This window comes from Triticum aestivum, chromosome 3D, assembly GCF_018294505.1.
Source record: "Triticum aestivum cultivar Chinese Spring chromosome 3D, IWGSC CS RefSeq v2.1, whole genome shotgun sequence".
Classification (NCBI taxonomy): Eukaryota; Viridiplantae; Streptophyta; class Magnoliopsida; order Poales; family Poaceae; genus Triticum; species Triticum aestivum.
In genome coordinates this window covers 321,316,843-321,333,003 of record NC_057802.1, presented here as the reverse complement: position 1 = coordinate 321,333,003, position 16,161 = coordinate 321,316,843, and the positions used below count along the sequence as shown (strand labels likewise).

The 16,161-nt window shown below is 46.0% G+C and overlaps 1 protein-coding gene across 1 annotated transcript; it reads right to left on the bottom strand.

Moving 5' to 3' along the window:
• Positions 1-1,846: 1,846 nt before the first annotated feature.
• LOC123078648 (AAA-ATPase At3g50940) lies at positions 1,847-5,246 on the bottom strand. The gene is made up of 2 exons (XM_044501230.1): positions 4,019-5,246; positions 1,847-2,525 (listed from the first exon to the last, which is right to left on the bottom strand). Exons 1-2 carry the CDS (start codon positions 5,000-5,002, stop codon positions 1,986-1,988), a joined length of 1,524 nt encoding a protein of 507 aa, XP_044357165.1. The 5' UTR covers positions 5,003-5,246; the 3' UTR covers positions 1,847-1,985.
• Between the last annotated feature and the right edge of the window lie 10,915 nt (positions 5,247-16,161).

The window sequence follows — 16,161 nt, the reverse complement described above, 5'->3', positions numbered from 1 at the left end:
GCAGCAGCACCTCGCGGCCTTGAATCCACGCGTGTAACTGAAATGCTTTTGAAGAGACTCCCCCTGTCACGGCAGATATGGAAATCGCCATGACAGTGTCGTCGGTGCCGCTCGTCGCTGGGATCTCTGTGTCGATGAAGTTGTCGATGCCGAACAGTTCGAGCAGTTCCTCGACGACGTGGAGTTGTACAGAAGTAGAGCACACATGATCGTGACCCCACTTCTCGCCACACTTGAAACAGAGGCCGCAGGCTCGTCTGTAGTCGCGCAACGTCTTGAGTTTGGATGCATCGGCTCGTGCAGCGTCCGTGCCACGGTGATCGGTGGCCACAGTGGGCGCGGTGTGGCGCGCCGGTGGTGGTGGAGGCAGCGGTAGCGGCACCCCTGGGCACGGTGATACTTCCGGTGGTCGTGGCAGAGTACTAAACGCGTCGTCAGCCACCTCCTCCTGGAGCAGAGCCAGGGCACATGCCTTGTCCAGGTCGGGTGGTCGTTGCACCAGAACCACCGCGCAGATGTCATTCCTCGGTCCCTCGACAAAACGAGTAAGAAAAAAGTAAGGATGAATCGAATCAGAGTAAGAATTCAGATGATTGATGATCAACTCAAATTTCTCAATATAGTCGGCTACAGACGTGGTTTGGCGAATGGTGTAAAACTGGCGTATGAGAGTTTGATGGCGATCACGGCCAAAACGAGTGCTCAAGAGGGTAGTGAAGGAATCCTAGTCGAACTCGCCTAGGCGTTTTTGGATCGATTGCAACCACACGGCTGCTGATCCAGTGAAATTGAGGGCTGCCATGGGCACCCAGAAGGCAGGTGTGATCCCGAACATGGTAAAATACTGCTCACACAAAGTTTTCCACAGGTTCGGGCTCTCGCCCGAAAATTGGGGAAAAGTGATGGATGGATGCGCCTGACTGAGACCGGCGAGCATCTGGCTGGCGCGGCCGAAAGGAGACAACAGTACTGGAGTGATGGGATCGGTGGTCGTACCATTAGCCGAGAGCGGCGGCGGCGTCGTGAGGGACGCCGCCGGTGGCCCCCGTTTGATCTGGAAACCGCCGCGGCGATCGGGCCCTCGTGGATGGAGCACCGCGTCGGCGCCCTCAGGCACCGGATCCGCATCGGGTCGGGCTGATGGGGGCACCTGTGCTTGTTGCAGAGCTGTGACGGCGTCGCCTAGATCCGCCACCCGGCGCTCGAGATCGGGGCGCCAAGCGAGCAGGTCGTTGATCTTTGTCGCCGTAGACTGATGTGCCTTGGTCAGGACGCCGATGGCGGCTTCGATCTTGGTCTCGAAGCGGGTGAGGAAGGCCGAGACACTCGGATCCATGGCCTCGCGTGCTTGTCGCAGGCCTCTCGTCTCGATGAGGTGAGCCAGAGCGGATCGAAGAGGGAGGTAGGATTTGGTCTCTGATACCAGATGAAAGGATCAAGGTGGAGGGATCGATCTATTAAGCTCTCTGAAGTAGTAGCTATTACAATCGATTACAGGAGCGATGCTCGAATGGAAGAACAGGGATGAACTAGGGTTCGGGGAAGGAAGGTAGGTAGCCGCCGCCGGGTCGTTCCTGATCCACTGGATGCTCGTCTCCTCCTGGTCGTCCGTTACTTGTAGTGGTGTGGTGGGCTTCAACGCGTCCACTCCGCCCCGCTGGTACGTGGGCTGGGTCGCCTGACTCGAGGGGGCCGCCGGGCAGCGCGTTGGCTGGCGTAGTCGCTGCCCTGCGGGTCCTGCTTGTCAGGAGCGTTGACACGCTCATATATACGCACATACACTCACCCCTATAAAACGCACACATGCACACCCTGCCCCTATGAGCCGGCCATGAACATTCTAATAAAACTACAACAAATTCCGCTCAAATTAATGGTGGCGAAGAATGATAAGTTTCTTTCATGCATAGTGATTTACTATATATATTTGGATACTAAATTTTTATTTAGACCCCTGTGCACTTGAACAGAGGGAGTACGATTGTCTATCGCCGTCCTCGTCCGCGCACCTCACCTCCGCCACGTCGCCCTGTCCCTGCTCCACGCCCCTGGCCTCGTCGTGAGGACCCACCAATTCCCTCGTCAAGCACCGCCCGTCTTGCAGCCGGGGGCCGACGCGGGCGCCTAGGCCCTACGTGCAGTTTCTGCTTGATGTACCCGCCATCTTCCCCGGTCCCCGCCTTCCTGCCTCTCAGCAGCTTCGCGGCCATCTCGACAGCGGCATCGGCATCGTCGGTCATAAGCAGCCTCTCGGCGACCTCCGCCGGTGCCACCTCCACCTCCCGCAGCAGCGCCTCGATCTCCGGGAAGAGCGGGTGGTCCTGGATGCCGTGGTAGTTGGCCGCGAGCTCCCTGAAGGCGACGAAGCCACAGTAGCCCATGTGGACGTGCATGTCCATCCGGCCAGGCCGGAGCAGCGCCGGGTCGAGCCGGTCCCTGTGGTTGGTGGTGAAGATGAGGATCCGCTCATGGCCGCTGCTGGACCAGAGGCCGTCCACCATGTTGAGCAGCCCGGACAGAGTGACCTGGCAAGGCAACGCCCAGCTTAGTTGGTAGGAGTAGGTGACAATCGATTTGGAAACCACATGAAATGAAGTGGCAACTGCTCTTGTTGGACAAACAACAGTAGCACGGCAACGACTATAGAGTGGTTGCCTATACAGTGACCCAGATCAGTGACTTGCTGGTACTTGAAGCAAACCAAACCAGTGCTGTCGTTTTCGTGTTCAGTGAGGGTGCGATACAGTCACCCAGAGCTTTGTTTGATTGTTTCAGTGCTGGAGTACAGAGTTCTGCCGGCAAGAATCGTTTCTAGAAAAAGAAAATACTACTAGTAATAAGAATAGTCTAACGAAAACACTAACGCCCACACGTGTGACGTTAGACAACTCACCCACACGCCTCCATCATCGTCCAACGCCTTTTGCACGAATTTTGGCATGAAAAGGCTGATTTTGTGTGCCACGTAGGACAACTCGTGTGTGTGGGTGTGAGGGAGTTCGCCCGCACGCCGGTTTCTCTCCGCGGTCAATGTTTCGCCAGTCGGGCGTGCGATGAAACTGCTGTCGCGCCCGCACGCCGCGCACCACTTCTGTTCCCCATCTCCTACGACTGCCCATTCTCCCACTCTCCCACACCCAAGCTGTCATTTGCCATGTTTTTGAATGGTACATGGCAACTGCCCTATTTGTGAGCATGAGCAGATGGCAACTCTCTTTTTACCCGAAACATGTTATTGTTGCCACGTCTGTTTGTAGCGCTACATGGCAACTGTCTAGTGTTAGTAGGTGGCAACTCCTAAAGATACCACCATCGCCCACATGCCCGTCTCCTCTCCCACACACCAAAAGCTATCAGTTGCCATGTTTTTTGCAGGGTACATGGCAACTGCCCTAGCGTGCTTGTAAGCAGATGACAACTCTTTTTTTACCGAAATATGTTTTTTAGTGCTACATGGCAACTGTCCAGTGTTAGTAGGTGGCAACTCCTAAAATTTTTCAAATCATGGTAACTGTAGTAGACCAGACCATACATGGCAACAGCTGCAGTTGCCAAAAAGGCATCCGGCACTTGACCTAAGATGGCAACTGCAGTTGAGCAACCATGGCAACTGTAGTTCAGCAACATGGCAACTGCAGTTCAGCAACATGGCAACATGGCAACCGAAGAGGTCCGGACCATGGCAATCGCGGCGGACGCGTGGTTACTGACACGCGGGGTGTGTGGCTCGCAGGCGGGGAGGGGCGACGGCCGAGACGGGTCGTGCGGGCCGCGCGCTCGCTCGCCCGGACGTGCGGGCTGTGGCTGCGCGCGCCCGTACGCGATCGTGCGGGCGGGGACGTCTCCGTGCCACACAGGACGTGCGGCACAACCACCTGATACACCACACGTGTGGCAGTTATCGGCGTCCAAAGGACTAAAGCAGTTTGTTCGTCGTCCATTGCAACTTGCAACATGAGTTGGATTTGTCCATTACAACTTGCAACATGAGTTGGATTATAGTACTACTAAAACTAACCTTGTGATTCTTGGAAGCAGGGCTGCCCCCGTCGGAGCTTCCCGTCGCTTCCCTCCGTGGTGCCGTCGCCACGGCGCAATCGACATCTTCGACCAACAGTATGGACCTGTTCTTCATCCGAATCAGCAGTTTCCTAAGCTCGGTGTTGGACCTGACGCTGCCGACGTCGAGATCATACACGTCGAAATGGAGGTGGTTGGAGATCGCGGCGACCAGACTGGACTTGCCGGTGCCGGGCGGGCCGTGGATCAGGTAGCCCCTCTTCCACGCCCTCCCCGTCTGCCGGTAGTACTCCTTCCGGGTCAAGAACCTGTCCAGGTCGTCCACCACGGCCTGCCGCAGCGCGGCGTCCATGGCCACCGTCGCGAACGTCGAGGCGTTGCGGAGCCTCACGGTCCGCCACTTGCCCCACTCGTTGCTGTACAGCTTGGTCTGCCTCTGCTCCTGGGACATGGCCTCCACGCGGGCCATGACGGCCGGCAGGTAGGAGCCGAGCACCATGTCCTTGTGCTCCGCGTCGAAGCTGAGCTTGAACACCTCGCGCGCGTCCTCCGTGGTCCGCCGCCTGCCGGCGCCCCCGTCGTGCTTCCTGCTCAGGCGCCACGTGACCTTTGCCCCGTCGAACACGTCGACGACCGCCGTGCCGGGGCGCAGGGCGAGCAGGACGTGCTCCGCATCGGCCCCGCGAGGCAGGCTGGCCTTCATCAGCGGCACGGACGGTGCCGCGGCGAGCAGCGTGGAAACGTACGCCTTGGCCGCCAAGAAGACGCGGTTGTACAGGGCGCCGTCGAACTCCTCGATGAGCACGGCGTGGCGCCGGGCGGAGGCTGGCGGCAGGAGGAGCAGCGCGCCGAGGGCCGTGCCTGGGAGGACGTCGGCGAGCACCCGGCGCAGCAGCATGGCCGCGCCCAGCACGGAAGTTGCCGTCGTTACGGCGCTCTTGTACCGTTCGAGCGCTCTGCTGCTCGGGGATGTCATGGCCATGGCCGGCTCCAACTCACGCTGTAGCGGTGGGGGTTTGCTTAAGGTTTCGATCTTCTAATCAGGTGCTTGAGTTGGTTCTGTGGAGCAACTGAGGAGATCCTCTAATTAGAGTCGGAAAAAAAAAATCGAGGTCGGTTCTAATGGGGATTGATGATTGACCATTCGCTGTGATCGGTGTCTGCAACTTCACAAAGGAGATTAGTAGGTTCCAGGTGGAGACCACGGATGCGACCCCTTAACCTAGTGACTGGTTTCTTCGAAACTTCAACCGACCGCCCCACACCAAGGGCGTCAAAAGTGACCCCCAATCAAAGTCTTTGCAGGGCCATCAATTCAGCACGTCCTCGTGGCGTTTTTTCACGCACAGACGACTCCCAAAGCGACTAGTTAGCGCATTTTTTTTTATGGGAAAACTTTCGATCTCAATAAAACTAAACACTAAAAATAATGAAAATTAGATACTCCCTCCATCCATCTATATAATGCCTAATATGTTTTTCGAGGCTAACTTTGATCAAGTGTTAGAGCAATAATGTATGACATGCAAGTTACACAAATCACACCATCAAATTCGTATGTGAAAGGAGCTTCTAACGATATAATTTTCACATTATGCGGTCTTGATAAACGTACAGATACATAGACCACCTAGCGACGACTATAAGCACTGAAGCGAGCCGAAGACGCGCCGCTGTCATCGTCTCTCCCTCGTTGGAGACGCGCAAAACTTGTTGTAATAGATAGCCGAGAAGTCGTCGTGTTAATGCCCCATAGTACCAACGCACCAGAACAACAACTGTCGCCGATGAAGAGTACTCCCTCCATTCATATATATAGAACCTAATGCGTTTTTTGAGATTACTTTTGACTATTGATAAGATTAATAATATATGAGATATATGTAACGTGAAAATTATATCATGGAAGCTTCTTTCACATACAAATTTGACGGTATGCTTTAAGTAATTTGTATGTCATATTTTATTGCTCTAATATGTGATCAAAGTTAGCCTAAAAAACACATTAGGCATATATAGATGGTTGGAGGGAGTAGCGTACTCCATCCGTCCAGTGAATAGTGTACATATAGAAATTATATGACAAATTATGAAGTGGAGTAAAAAATACATCGGGAAGATGCAAGCCACCATCTCTTTCCTCTTAATTACCCAACCCCAATGAGCTAAGTGCATGTAGAAATTAAGAAGACCATGTGTAGAACGTTATTGGTCTTGATTACCGTGTGATGAGAGAAAATCATTTTTTCTACTTTAAAGTGCATTGGGAAGATACAAGCACACTCTTCTGTGAACAAATTTTAAAAGCCAAACATACACTCTTCACCGGAGGGAGGGAGTAGATCAGAAGGATCCAACCTGAAGACACATGAACATAGACGAGCAACGACCAGATCCGAGCAAATCCATCAAAGACAGATCCGCCGGAGACACAACTCCACACGCCTACCGATGATGCTAGACGCACCACCGGAACGGGGTCTAGGTGGGGAGAACTTTATTCCATCTTCAGGGAGTGATACGTCCATTTTGCGTCATGTTTTCCTACTGTTACTTATAGTGTTTTTATGCAATATAACACTCTACGGAGTAATTCTAATGCCTTTTCTCTTATAATATGCAACATTTACACAAAGAGTGAGATTATCGGCAGCTGGAATTCTGGACCTGGAAAAGCTATGTCAGAGATACCTATTCTGCACATCTCCAAATAAGCTGAAATTTTAGGAGAATTATTTTGAAATATATAAAAAATATTGGAATAAAAAACACCAAAGGGGACCACCCGGGTGCCCACTAGGCACCAGGGCGCGCCTGCCCCCCCGGCGCGCCCTGGTGGGTAGTGGGCACCCTGGCTTGCTTCCGGTGCCCATCTTCTTGTACATAAGGCATTTATGCTCCAAAAAAATAAGGAAAGGACTTTCGGGACGAAGCACCGTTGTCTTGAGGCGGAACTTGGGCAGGAGTACTTTTGCTCTCCGGCGGAGCGATTTCGCCGGGGACACTTCCCTCTGAGAGGGGGAAATCGAAGCTATCATCATCACCAACAACCCTCTCATCGTGGGAGGGCCAATCTCCATCAACATCTTCAACAACACCATCTCATCTAAAAGCCCTAGTTCATCTCTTGTGTTCAATCTTTGTATCAAAATATCATATTGGTACCTGTGGGTGACTAATAGTGTTGGTTACATCTCGTAGTTGATGCTAGCCGGTTATTTGGTGGAAGATTATATGTTCAGATCCATTATGCTATTTATTACTCCTCTGATCTTGAGCATGAATATGTTGTGTGAGTAGTTACTTTTGTTCTTGGGGACATGGGAGAAGTCTTATCGAAAGGACTACGATTGATCCCCTATACTTGTGGGTCATCAAGACTCTTTTCTGGCGCCATTGCCAGGGAGCAAAGCGCTCTTGGTAAGTGGAAATTGGTAAGGAAAAATTTATATAATGTGCTGAAATTTAATGTTACTTGTTATTATGGAAAACAATCCTTTGAGGGTTTGTTCGTGGTATTTTCACCTCAACCGGAAGCACAAAGAGTTGCTCCTCAACCTACTGCACCTACTGAAAATATTGTTTATGAGATTCCTTTCGGTATGACAGAGAAACTGCTAGCTAATCATTAGGAAGACAACGTTATGATTTATGTTTGTTCATATTCACATAGAAGTTATATTGTCATAGATCCTCCAACATGTGGTGCTTGCCCAATATCTTTGCTAGCCAAAAATCCACACTAAGTAGAGATACTACTTGTGCATCCAAAAAACCTTAAACCCAAATTCATGTTTTGAGAGTCCACCATACCTACCTATGGATTAAATAAGATCCTCCAAGTAAGTTGTCATCGGTGCATAAGGCAATAAAAATTGCTTCTATATATGTATGATATTTTAGTTTAAGGGAAAATAAGCGTTGTACGAACTTGTGATGGCAAAGTAATAAAAGCGACGGACTGCATAATAAAGGTTGCTATCATAAGGGGCAATATAACGTGATGTACTTTTGCACTAAGAGCTTGTGCATCCAGAAATAAAAAGCGCATGACAACCTCTACTTCCCTCTGCGAAGGGCCTATCTTTTACCTTTATGCATTTAATTTTTATGCAAGAGTCAAAGTGTTCTCCTCTATTCCTTTTTCTTTTTCTTTTTTGCAAGCATCATGTGGTGGGGAAAGATCCAGGCACATATATCCAGTTGAATATGAGTGATCATGAGTTATATTGTTGATATCACCCTTGAGGTGAATAAGTTTGGAGGCGAAACTATAAGCCCCTGTCTTTCTATGTGTCTTGCTGAAACCTTTTGCTCCATATATATGTTGTGAGTGTTAGCAGTCATAGAAAACTAAATGATGGTTGAGTATGTGGACTTGCTAAAAAGCTCCGACATGAGACCCTTCCTGAAAATATGATGAATTGCAATTGCATTGTTGACTGAGAAGACAGTATGTTAGTTTTCAATAAAGTTTATGCTTTATATTTCGATGTTGTGATGAATTGTTACTTGCTCATGAGAAAATTTTGATAAATTTTATTGCTGTTATAATAATAAGCATGATGCTACTATGTCCGTATTTTGTTTTTATCGTCACCCCTCTCTCTCTAAACATGTGGACATGATTTTCGATATCAACTTTTGCTTGAGGACAAGCAAGGTCTAAACTTGGGGGAGTTGATATGTCCATTTTGCATCATGTTTTCCTATTGTTATTTATAGTGTTTTTATGCAATATAACACTTTGTGGAGTAACTCTAATGCCTTTTCTCTCATAATATGCAAGGTTTACACAAACAGGGAGATTACCGGCAGCTGGAACTCTGGACCTGAAAAGGCTATGTTAGAGATACATGTTCTGCACATTTCCAAATGAGCTAAAATTTTACGGAGGATTATTTTGGAATATATAAAAAATGTTGGAATAAAGAAACATCAGAGGGGCCACCCATGTGCCCACTAGGCACCAGGGCGCGCTTGCTCCCCTGGTGCGCCTTGGTGGGTAGTGGACCCCCTGGCCTGCTTCCGGTGCCCATCTTCCGGTACATAAGGTCATTTACCCTAAAAAAATAAGGAGATGACTTTCGGGACGAAGCGCCACCGTTTCGAGGCGAAACTTGGGAGGAGCACTTTTTCTCTCCGGCTGAGCGATTCTGCTGGGGACACTTCCCTCCGGGAGGGGGAAATCAAAGCTATCGTCATCACCAACAACCCTCTCATCGTGGGTGGGCAAATCTCCATCAACATCTTCAACATCACCATCTCATCTCAAAACCCTGGTTCATCTCTTGTGTGCAATCTTTGTATCAAAACCTCAGATTGGTACCTGTGGGTGACCAGTAGTGTTGATTACATCTTGTAGTTGATGCTAGCCGGTTATTTGGTGGAAGATTATATGTTCAGATCCATTATGCTATTTATTACTCCTCTGATCTTGAGCATGGATATGTTGTGTGAGTAGTTACTTTTGTTCTTGAGGACATGGGAGAAGTCTTGCCATAAGTAATCATGTGAATTTGATATTCGTTTGCTATTTTGATGATATGTATGTTGTGATTCCCTTAGTGGTGTTATGTGAACGTCGACTACATGACACTTCACCATCTTTGGGCCTAAGGTAATGCATTGTGGGGTAGTTATTAGATGATGGGTTGCTACAGTGACATAAGATTAAAACCTAGTTTATACGATATTTCGTAAGGGGCTGATTTGGATCCATATGTTTAATGCTATGGTTAGATTTTATCTTAATTCTTCTTTCGTAGTTGCGGATGCTTGCGAGAGGGGTTAATCAGGCTTATTTAAGTAAGAATAGCACCCAAGCACCGGTCCACCCACATTTCAAATTATCAAAGTAGCGAACGCGAATCAAACCAACATGATGGAAGTGACTAGATGAAATTCCCGTAAGAACGCTTTGCTTACTATAAGAGATTGTTTTGGCCTGTCCGTTGCTACAAAAATAATTGGCCTACCTTGCTGCACCTATTGTTACTATTGCTACTTATTACTTGTTACAAATTATCTACCTATCAAACTACATGTTACTGATACGTCTCCAACGTATCTATAATTTTTGATTGTTCCATGCTATTATATATTCTGTTTTGGATGTTTAATGGGCTTTATTATACACTTTTATATTATTTTTGGGACTAACCTATTAACCCAAGGCCCAGTGCAAATTGCTGTTTTTTGCCTATTTCGGTGTTTCGCAGAAAAGGAATGTCAAACGGAGTCCAAATAGAATGAAACCTTCGGGAGAGTTATTTTTGGAACAAACGTGATCCAGAGGACTTGGAGTGGACGTCAAGAAACAACCGAGGAGGCCACGAGGCAGGGAGGCGCGCCTGCCCCCCTGGGCGCACCCCCACCCTCGTGGGCCCCTCGTGGCTCCACCGACCTACTTCTTCCTCCTATATATACCTACGTACCCCGAAACCATCCAGGAGCACCACGAAACCCTATTTCCACCACCACAACCTTCTGTACCTGTGAGATCCCATCTTGGGGCCTTTTCCGGTGCTCCGCTGGAGGGGGCATCGATCACAGAGGGCTTCTACATCAACACCATAGCCTCTCCGATGATGTGTGAGTAGTTTACCACAGACCTTCGGGTCCATAGTTATTAGCTAGATGGCTTCTTCTCTCTCTTTGGATCTCAATACAAAGTTCTCCTCGATCTTTTTGGAGATCTATTCGATGTAACTCTTTTTGCGGTGTGTTTGTCGAGATCCGATGAATTGTGGGTTTATGATCAAGATTATCTATGAACAATATTTGAATCTTCTCTGAATTCTTTTATGTATGATTGGTTATCTTTGGAAGTCTCTTCGAATTATCAGTTTGGTTTGGCCTACTAGATTGATCTTTCTTGCAATGGGAGAAGTGCTTAGCTTTGGGTTCAATCTTGCGTTGCTCGATCCCAGTGACAGTAGGGGAAACGACACGTATTGTATTGTTGCCATCGAGGATAAAAAGATGGGGTTTATATCATATTGCTTGAGTTTATGTCTCTACATCATGTCATCTTACCTAATGCGTTACTCTGTTCTTATGAACTTAATACTCTAGATGCATGCTGGATAGCGGTCGATGTGTGGAGTACTAGTAGTAGATGCAGGCAGGAGTCGGTCTACTTGTTGCGGACGTGATGCCTATATACATGATCATGCCTAGATATTCTCATAACTATGCTCAATTCTATCAATTGCTCGACAATAATTTGTTCACCCACCGTAATACTTATGCTATCTTGAGAGAAGCCACTAGTGAAACCTATGGCCCCCGGGTCTATTTTCCATCATTTTAATCTTCCGTCAACTAGCTATTTCTGCCGCCGTTTATTTTGCAATCTTTACTTTCAATCTTTATCATAAAAATACCAAAAATATTATCTTATCATCTCTATCAGATCTCACTTTTGCAAGTGGTCGTGAAGGGATTGACAACCCCTTTATTGCGTTGGTTGCAAGGTTCTTATTTGTTTGTGTAGGTACGAGGGACTTGCGTGTGGCCTCCTACTGGATTGACACCTTGGTTCTCAAAAACTGAGGGAAATAGTTATGCTACTTTGCTGCATCACCCTTTCCTCTTCAAGGGAAAACCAACGCATGCTCAAGAGGTAGCAAGAAGGATTTCTGGCGCCGTCGCCGGGGAGTCTATGCACAAGTCAAGACATACCAAGTACCCATCACAAACTCTTATCCCTCGCATTACATTATTTGCTATTTGCCTCGCGTTTTCCTCTCCCCCACTTCACCCCTGCCGTTTTATTCGCTCTCTCTTTCCGTTCACCGCTTTACCATTTTTTTCTTGTGCCATGGCCAAATCAAAAAGGGCCAAGGGCTCTCTCCATGGTTTTAATACTTTGGATAGTCCCTCTGTCCTCTCTAAGCTCATAAATAATGATGCTATGGAAAGACCTACCGGGGTTATCAATGAGGGCTTGAATAATTTCGTTATTTACTTGATAAGTCTTTGAAAGATGCTTGGGATAGGCTTTTAAGGATCCAAGCTAGCTATGTACCCCAATATTAAATTGAGATATACCTAAAAAGCTTTTATGCTGGGTTGCCCGCTTCGTTCAAGCAAGTTTTAGATTCTATTTTTGAAGAGGGTTTTCTTGAAGGGGATCCCATAGATACCTATGAAAAGATGAAAACTATATTTTGGCACCCTATGAGTGAGAAAGTTGAATCCACCTCTCTTTTGTGCTTTTACCAAAACGAAGTTACCAAAGAAACGAAAGCTAGCTTAGATGCAAATTTCCGTACCGTGCTTAATCTTTCTTCCACCATTAATGGCCACGTGCTTTCTCAAAATAGAAAGATAAATGCTATAGATAATAAATTTCTTTTTTCTTTCCCAACACCAAAGATGGCAAGACCTAGATCTATCCTTGCCTTTATGCCTAGCTAGGGGCGTTAAACGATAGCGCTTGTTGGGAGGCAACACAATTTTATTTTTAGTTTCTTGCTTTTTGGTTCTGTTTAGGAATAAATAATCCATCTAGATTCTGTTTAGACGTGGTTTTTGTGTTTTAATTAGTGTTTGTGCAAAGTAGAACCTTTGGGAAGACTTGGGTGAAGTCTTTTTGATCTTGCTATAAAAAACAGAAACTTTAGCGCTTACGAGATTAGCTACAACTTTTTACTGGAGTGTGATATTTAGTTGATCTTTTTTCAGATGATTAATAGATAAATTACTCACGTCCAGCAATTTATTTTAGAATTTTTGGAGTTCCAGAAGTATACGTTTGATACAGATTACTACAGACTGTTCTATTTTTGACAGATTCTGTTTTTCGTGTGTTGTTTGCTTATTTTGATAAATCTATGGCTAGTATCGGAGGTTATGAACCATAGAGAAGTTGGAATACAGTACGTTTAACACCAATATAAATAAATAATGAGTTCATTACAGTACCTTGAAGTGGTGTTTTCTTTTCTTTCGCTAACGGAGCTCACGAGATTTTCTGTTAAGTTTTGTGTTGTGAAGTTTTCAAGTTTTGGGTAAAGATTTGATGGATTATGGAACAAGGAGTGGAAAGAGCCTAAGCTTGGGGATGCCCAAGGCACCCCAAGGTAAAATCTAAGGACAAACAAAAGGCCTAAGCTTGGGGATGCCCCAGAAGGCATCCCCTCTTTTGTCTTCGTCCATCGGTAACTTTACTTGAGCTATATTTTTATTCACCACATGATATGTGTTTTACTTGGAGCGTCTTGTATGATTTGTGTCTTTACTTTTTAGTTCACCACAATCATCCTTTCTGTACACACCTTTTGAGAGAGACACACATTAATCAGAATTTATTAGAATACTCTATGTGCTTCACTTATATCTTTTGAGCTAATTTTTTTTGCTCAAGTGCTTCACTTATATCTTTTAGAGCACGGTGGTGGTTTTGTTTTATAGAAATTATTGATCTCTCATGCTTCACTTATATTATTTTGAGAGTCCTTTAGAACAGCATGGTAGTTTGCCTTGGTTATAAAATTAGTCCTAATATGATAGGCATCCAAGATGGATATAATAAAAACTTCCATATAAGTGAATTGACTACTAAGAGAAGTTTGATACTTGATAATTGTTTTGAGATATGAAGATGGTGATATTAGAGTCATGCTAGTTGAGTAGTTGTGAATTTGAGAAATACTTGTTCTAAAGTTTGTGGTTCCCGTAGCATGCACATATGGTGAACCGTTATGTGATGAAGTCGGAGCATGATTTATTTATTGATTGTCTTCCTTATGAGTGGCGGTCGGGGACGAGCGATGGTCTTTTCCTACAAATCTATCCCCCTAGGAGCATGCGCGTAGTACTTCGTTTCGATAACTAATAGATTTTTGCAATAAGTATGTGAGTTCTTTATGACTAATGATGAGTCCATGGATTATACGCACTCTCACCCTTCCACCATTGCTAGCCTCTCTAATACCGCACACCTTTCGCCGATATCATATACCCACCATATACCTTCCTCAAAACAGCCACCATACCTACCTATTATGGCATTTCCATAGCCATTCCGAGATATATTGCCATGCAACTTACCACCGTTCCATTTATTATGACGCGCTTCATCATTGTCATATTGATTTGCATGATCATGTAGTTGACATCGTATTTGTGGCAAAGCCACCTTTATAATTATTTCATACATGTCACTCTTGATTCATTGCATATCCCGGTACACCGCCGGAGGCATTCACATAGAGTCATATTTTGTTCTAAGTATTGAGTTGTAAGTAAATAAAAGTGTGATGATCATTATTAGAGCATTGTCCCATGTGAGGAAAGGATGATGGAGACTATGATTCCCCCATAAGTCGGGATGAGACTCCGGACAAAAAAAATGAAAAAAAAGAGGCCAAAAAAAGAAGAAAAAGAGAAGGCCCAAATAAAAAAAATGAGAGAAAAAGAGAGAAGGGACAATGTTACTATCCTTTTTCCACACTTGTGCTTCAAAGTAGCACCATGATCTTCATGATAGAGAGTCTCCTATGTTGTCACTTTCATATACTAGTGGGAATTTTACATTATAGAACTTGGCTTGTATATTCCAATGACGGGCTTCCTCAAAATGCCCTAAGTCTTCGTGAGCAAGCGAGTTGGATGCACACCCACTTAGTTTCTTTTGTTGAGCTTTCATACACTTATAGCTCTAGTGCATCTGTTGCATGGCAATCCCTACTCACTCACATTGATATCTATTAATGGGCATCTCCATAGCCCGTTGATACACCTAGTTGATGGGAGACTATCTTCTCCTTTTTGTCTTCTCCACAACCACCATTCTATTCCACATATAGTGCTATGTCCATGGCTCACGCTCATGTATTGCGTGAAAATTGAAAAAGTTTGAGAACATCAAAAGTATGAAACAATTGCTTGGCTTGTCATCGGGGTTGTGCATGATTTTAAATACTTTGTGTGGTGATGATAGAGCATAGCCAGACTATATGATTTTGTAGTGATAACTTTCTTTGGCCATGTTATTTTGAGAAGACATGATTGCTTTGCTAGTATGCTTGAAGTATTATTATTTTCATGTCAACATTAAACTTTCATCTTGAATCTTTCGGATCTGAACATTCATGCCACAATAAAGAAAATTACATTGAGAATTATGCTAGGTAGCATTCCACATCAAAAATTCTGTTTTTATCATTTAGCAGGAATTAAGCCTGGAGATGCTTGATACGTCTCCAACGTATCTATAATTTTTTATTGTTCCATGCTATTATATATTCTGTTTTGAATGTTTAATGGGCTTTATTATACACTTTTATATTATTTTTGGGACTAACCTATTAACCCAAGGCCCATTGCAAATTGCTGTTTTTTTGCCTATTTTAGTGTTTCGCAGAAAAGGAATATCAAACGGAGTCCAAACGGAATGAAACCTTCGGGAGAGTTATTTTTGGAACAAACGTGATCCAGAGGACTTGGAGTGGACGTCAAGAAACAACCAAGGAGGCCACGAGGCAGGGAGGCGCACCTGCCCCCCTGGGCGCGCCCCCCACCCTCGTGGGCCCCTCGTGGCTCCACCGACCTACATCTTCCTCCTATATATACCTACGTACCCCAAAACCATCCAGGAGAACCACGAAACCCTATTTCCACCGCCGCAACCTTCTGTACCCGTGATATCCCATCTTGGGGCCTTTTCCGGCGCTCCACCGGAGGGGGCATCGATCACGGAGGGCTTCTACATCAACACCATAGCCTCTCCGATGATGTGTGAGTAGTTTACCACAGACCTTCGGGTCCATAGTTATTAGCTAGATGGCTTCTTCTCTCTCTTTGGATCTCAATACAAAGTTCTCCTCGATCTTCTTGGAGATCTATTCGATGTAACTCTTTTTGCGGCGTGTTTGTCGAGATCCGATGAATTGTGGATTTATGATCAAGATTATCTATGAACAATATTTGAATCTTCTCTGAATTATTTTATGTATGATTGGTTATCTTTGCAAGTCTCTTAGAATTATCAGTTTGGTTTGGCCTACTAGATTGATCTTTCTTGCAATGGGAGAAGTGCTTAGCTTTGGGTTCAATCCTGCGTTGCTCGATCCCAGTGACAGTAGGGGAAACGACACGTATTGTATTGTTGCCATCGAGGATAAAAAGATG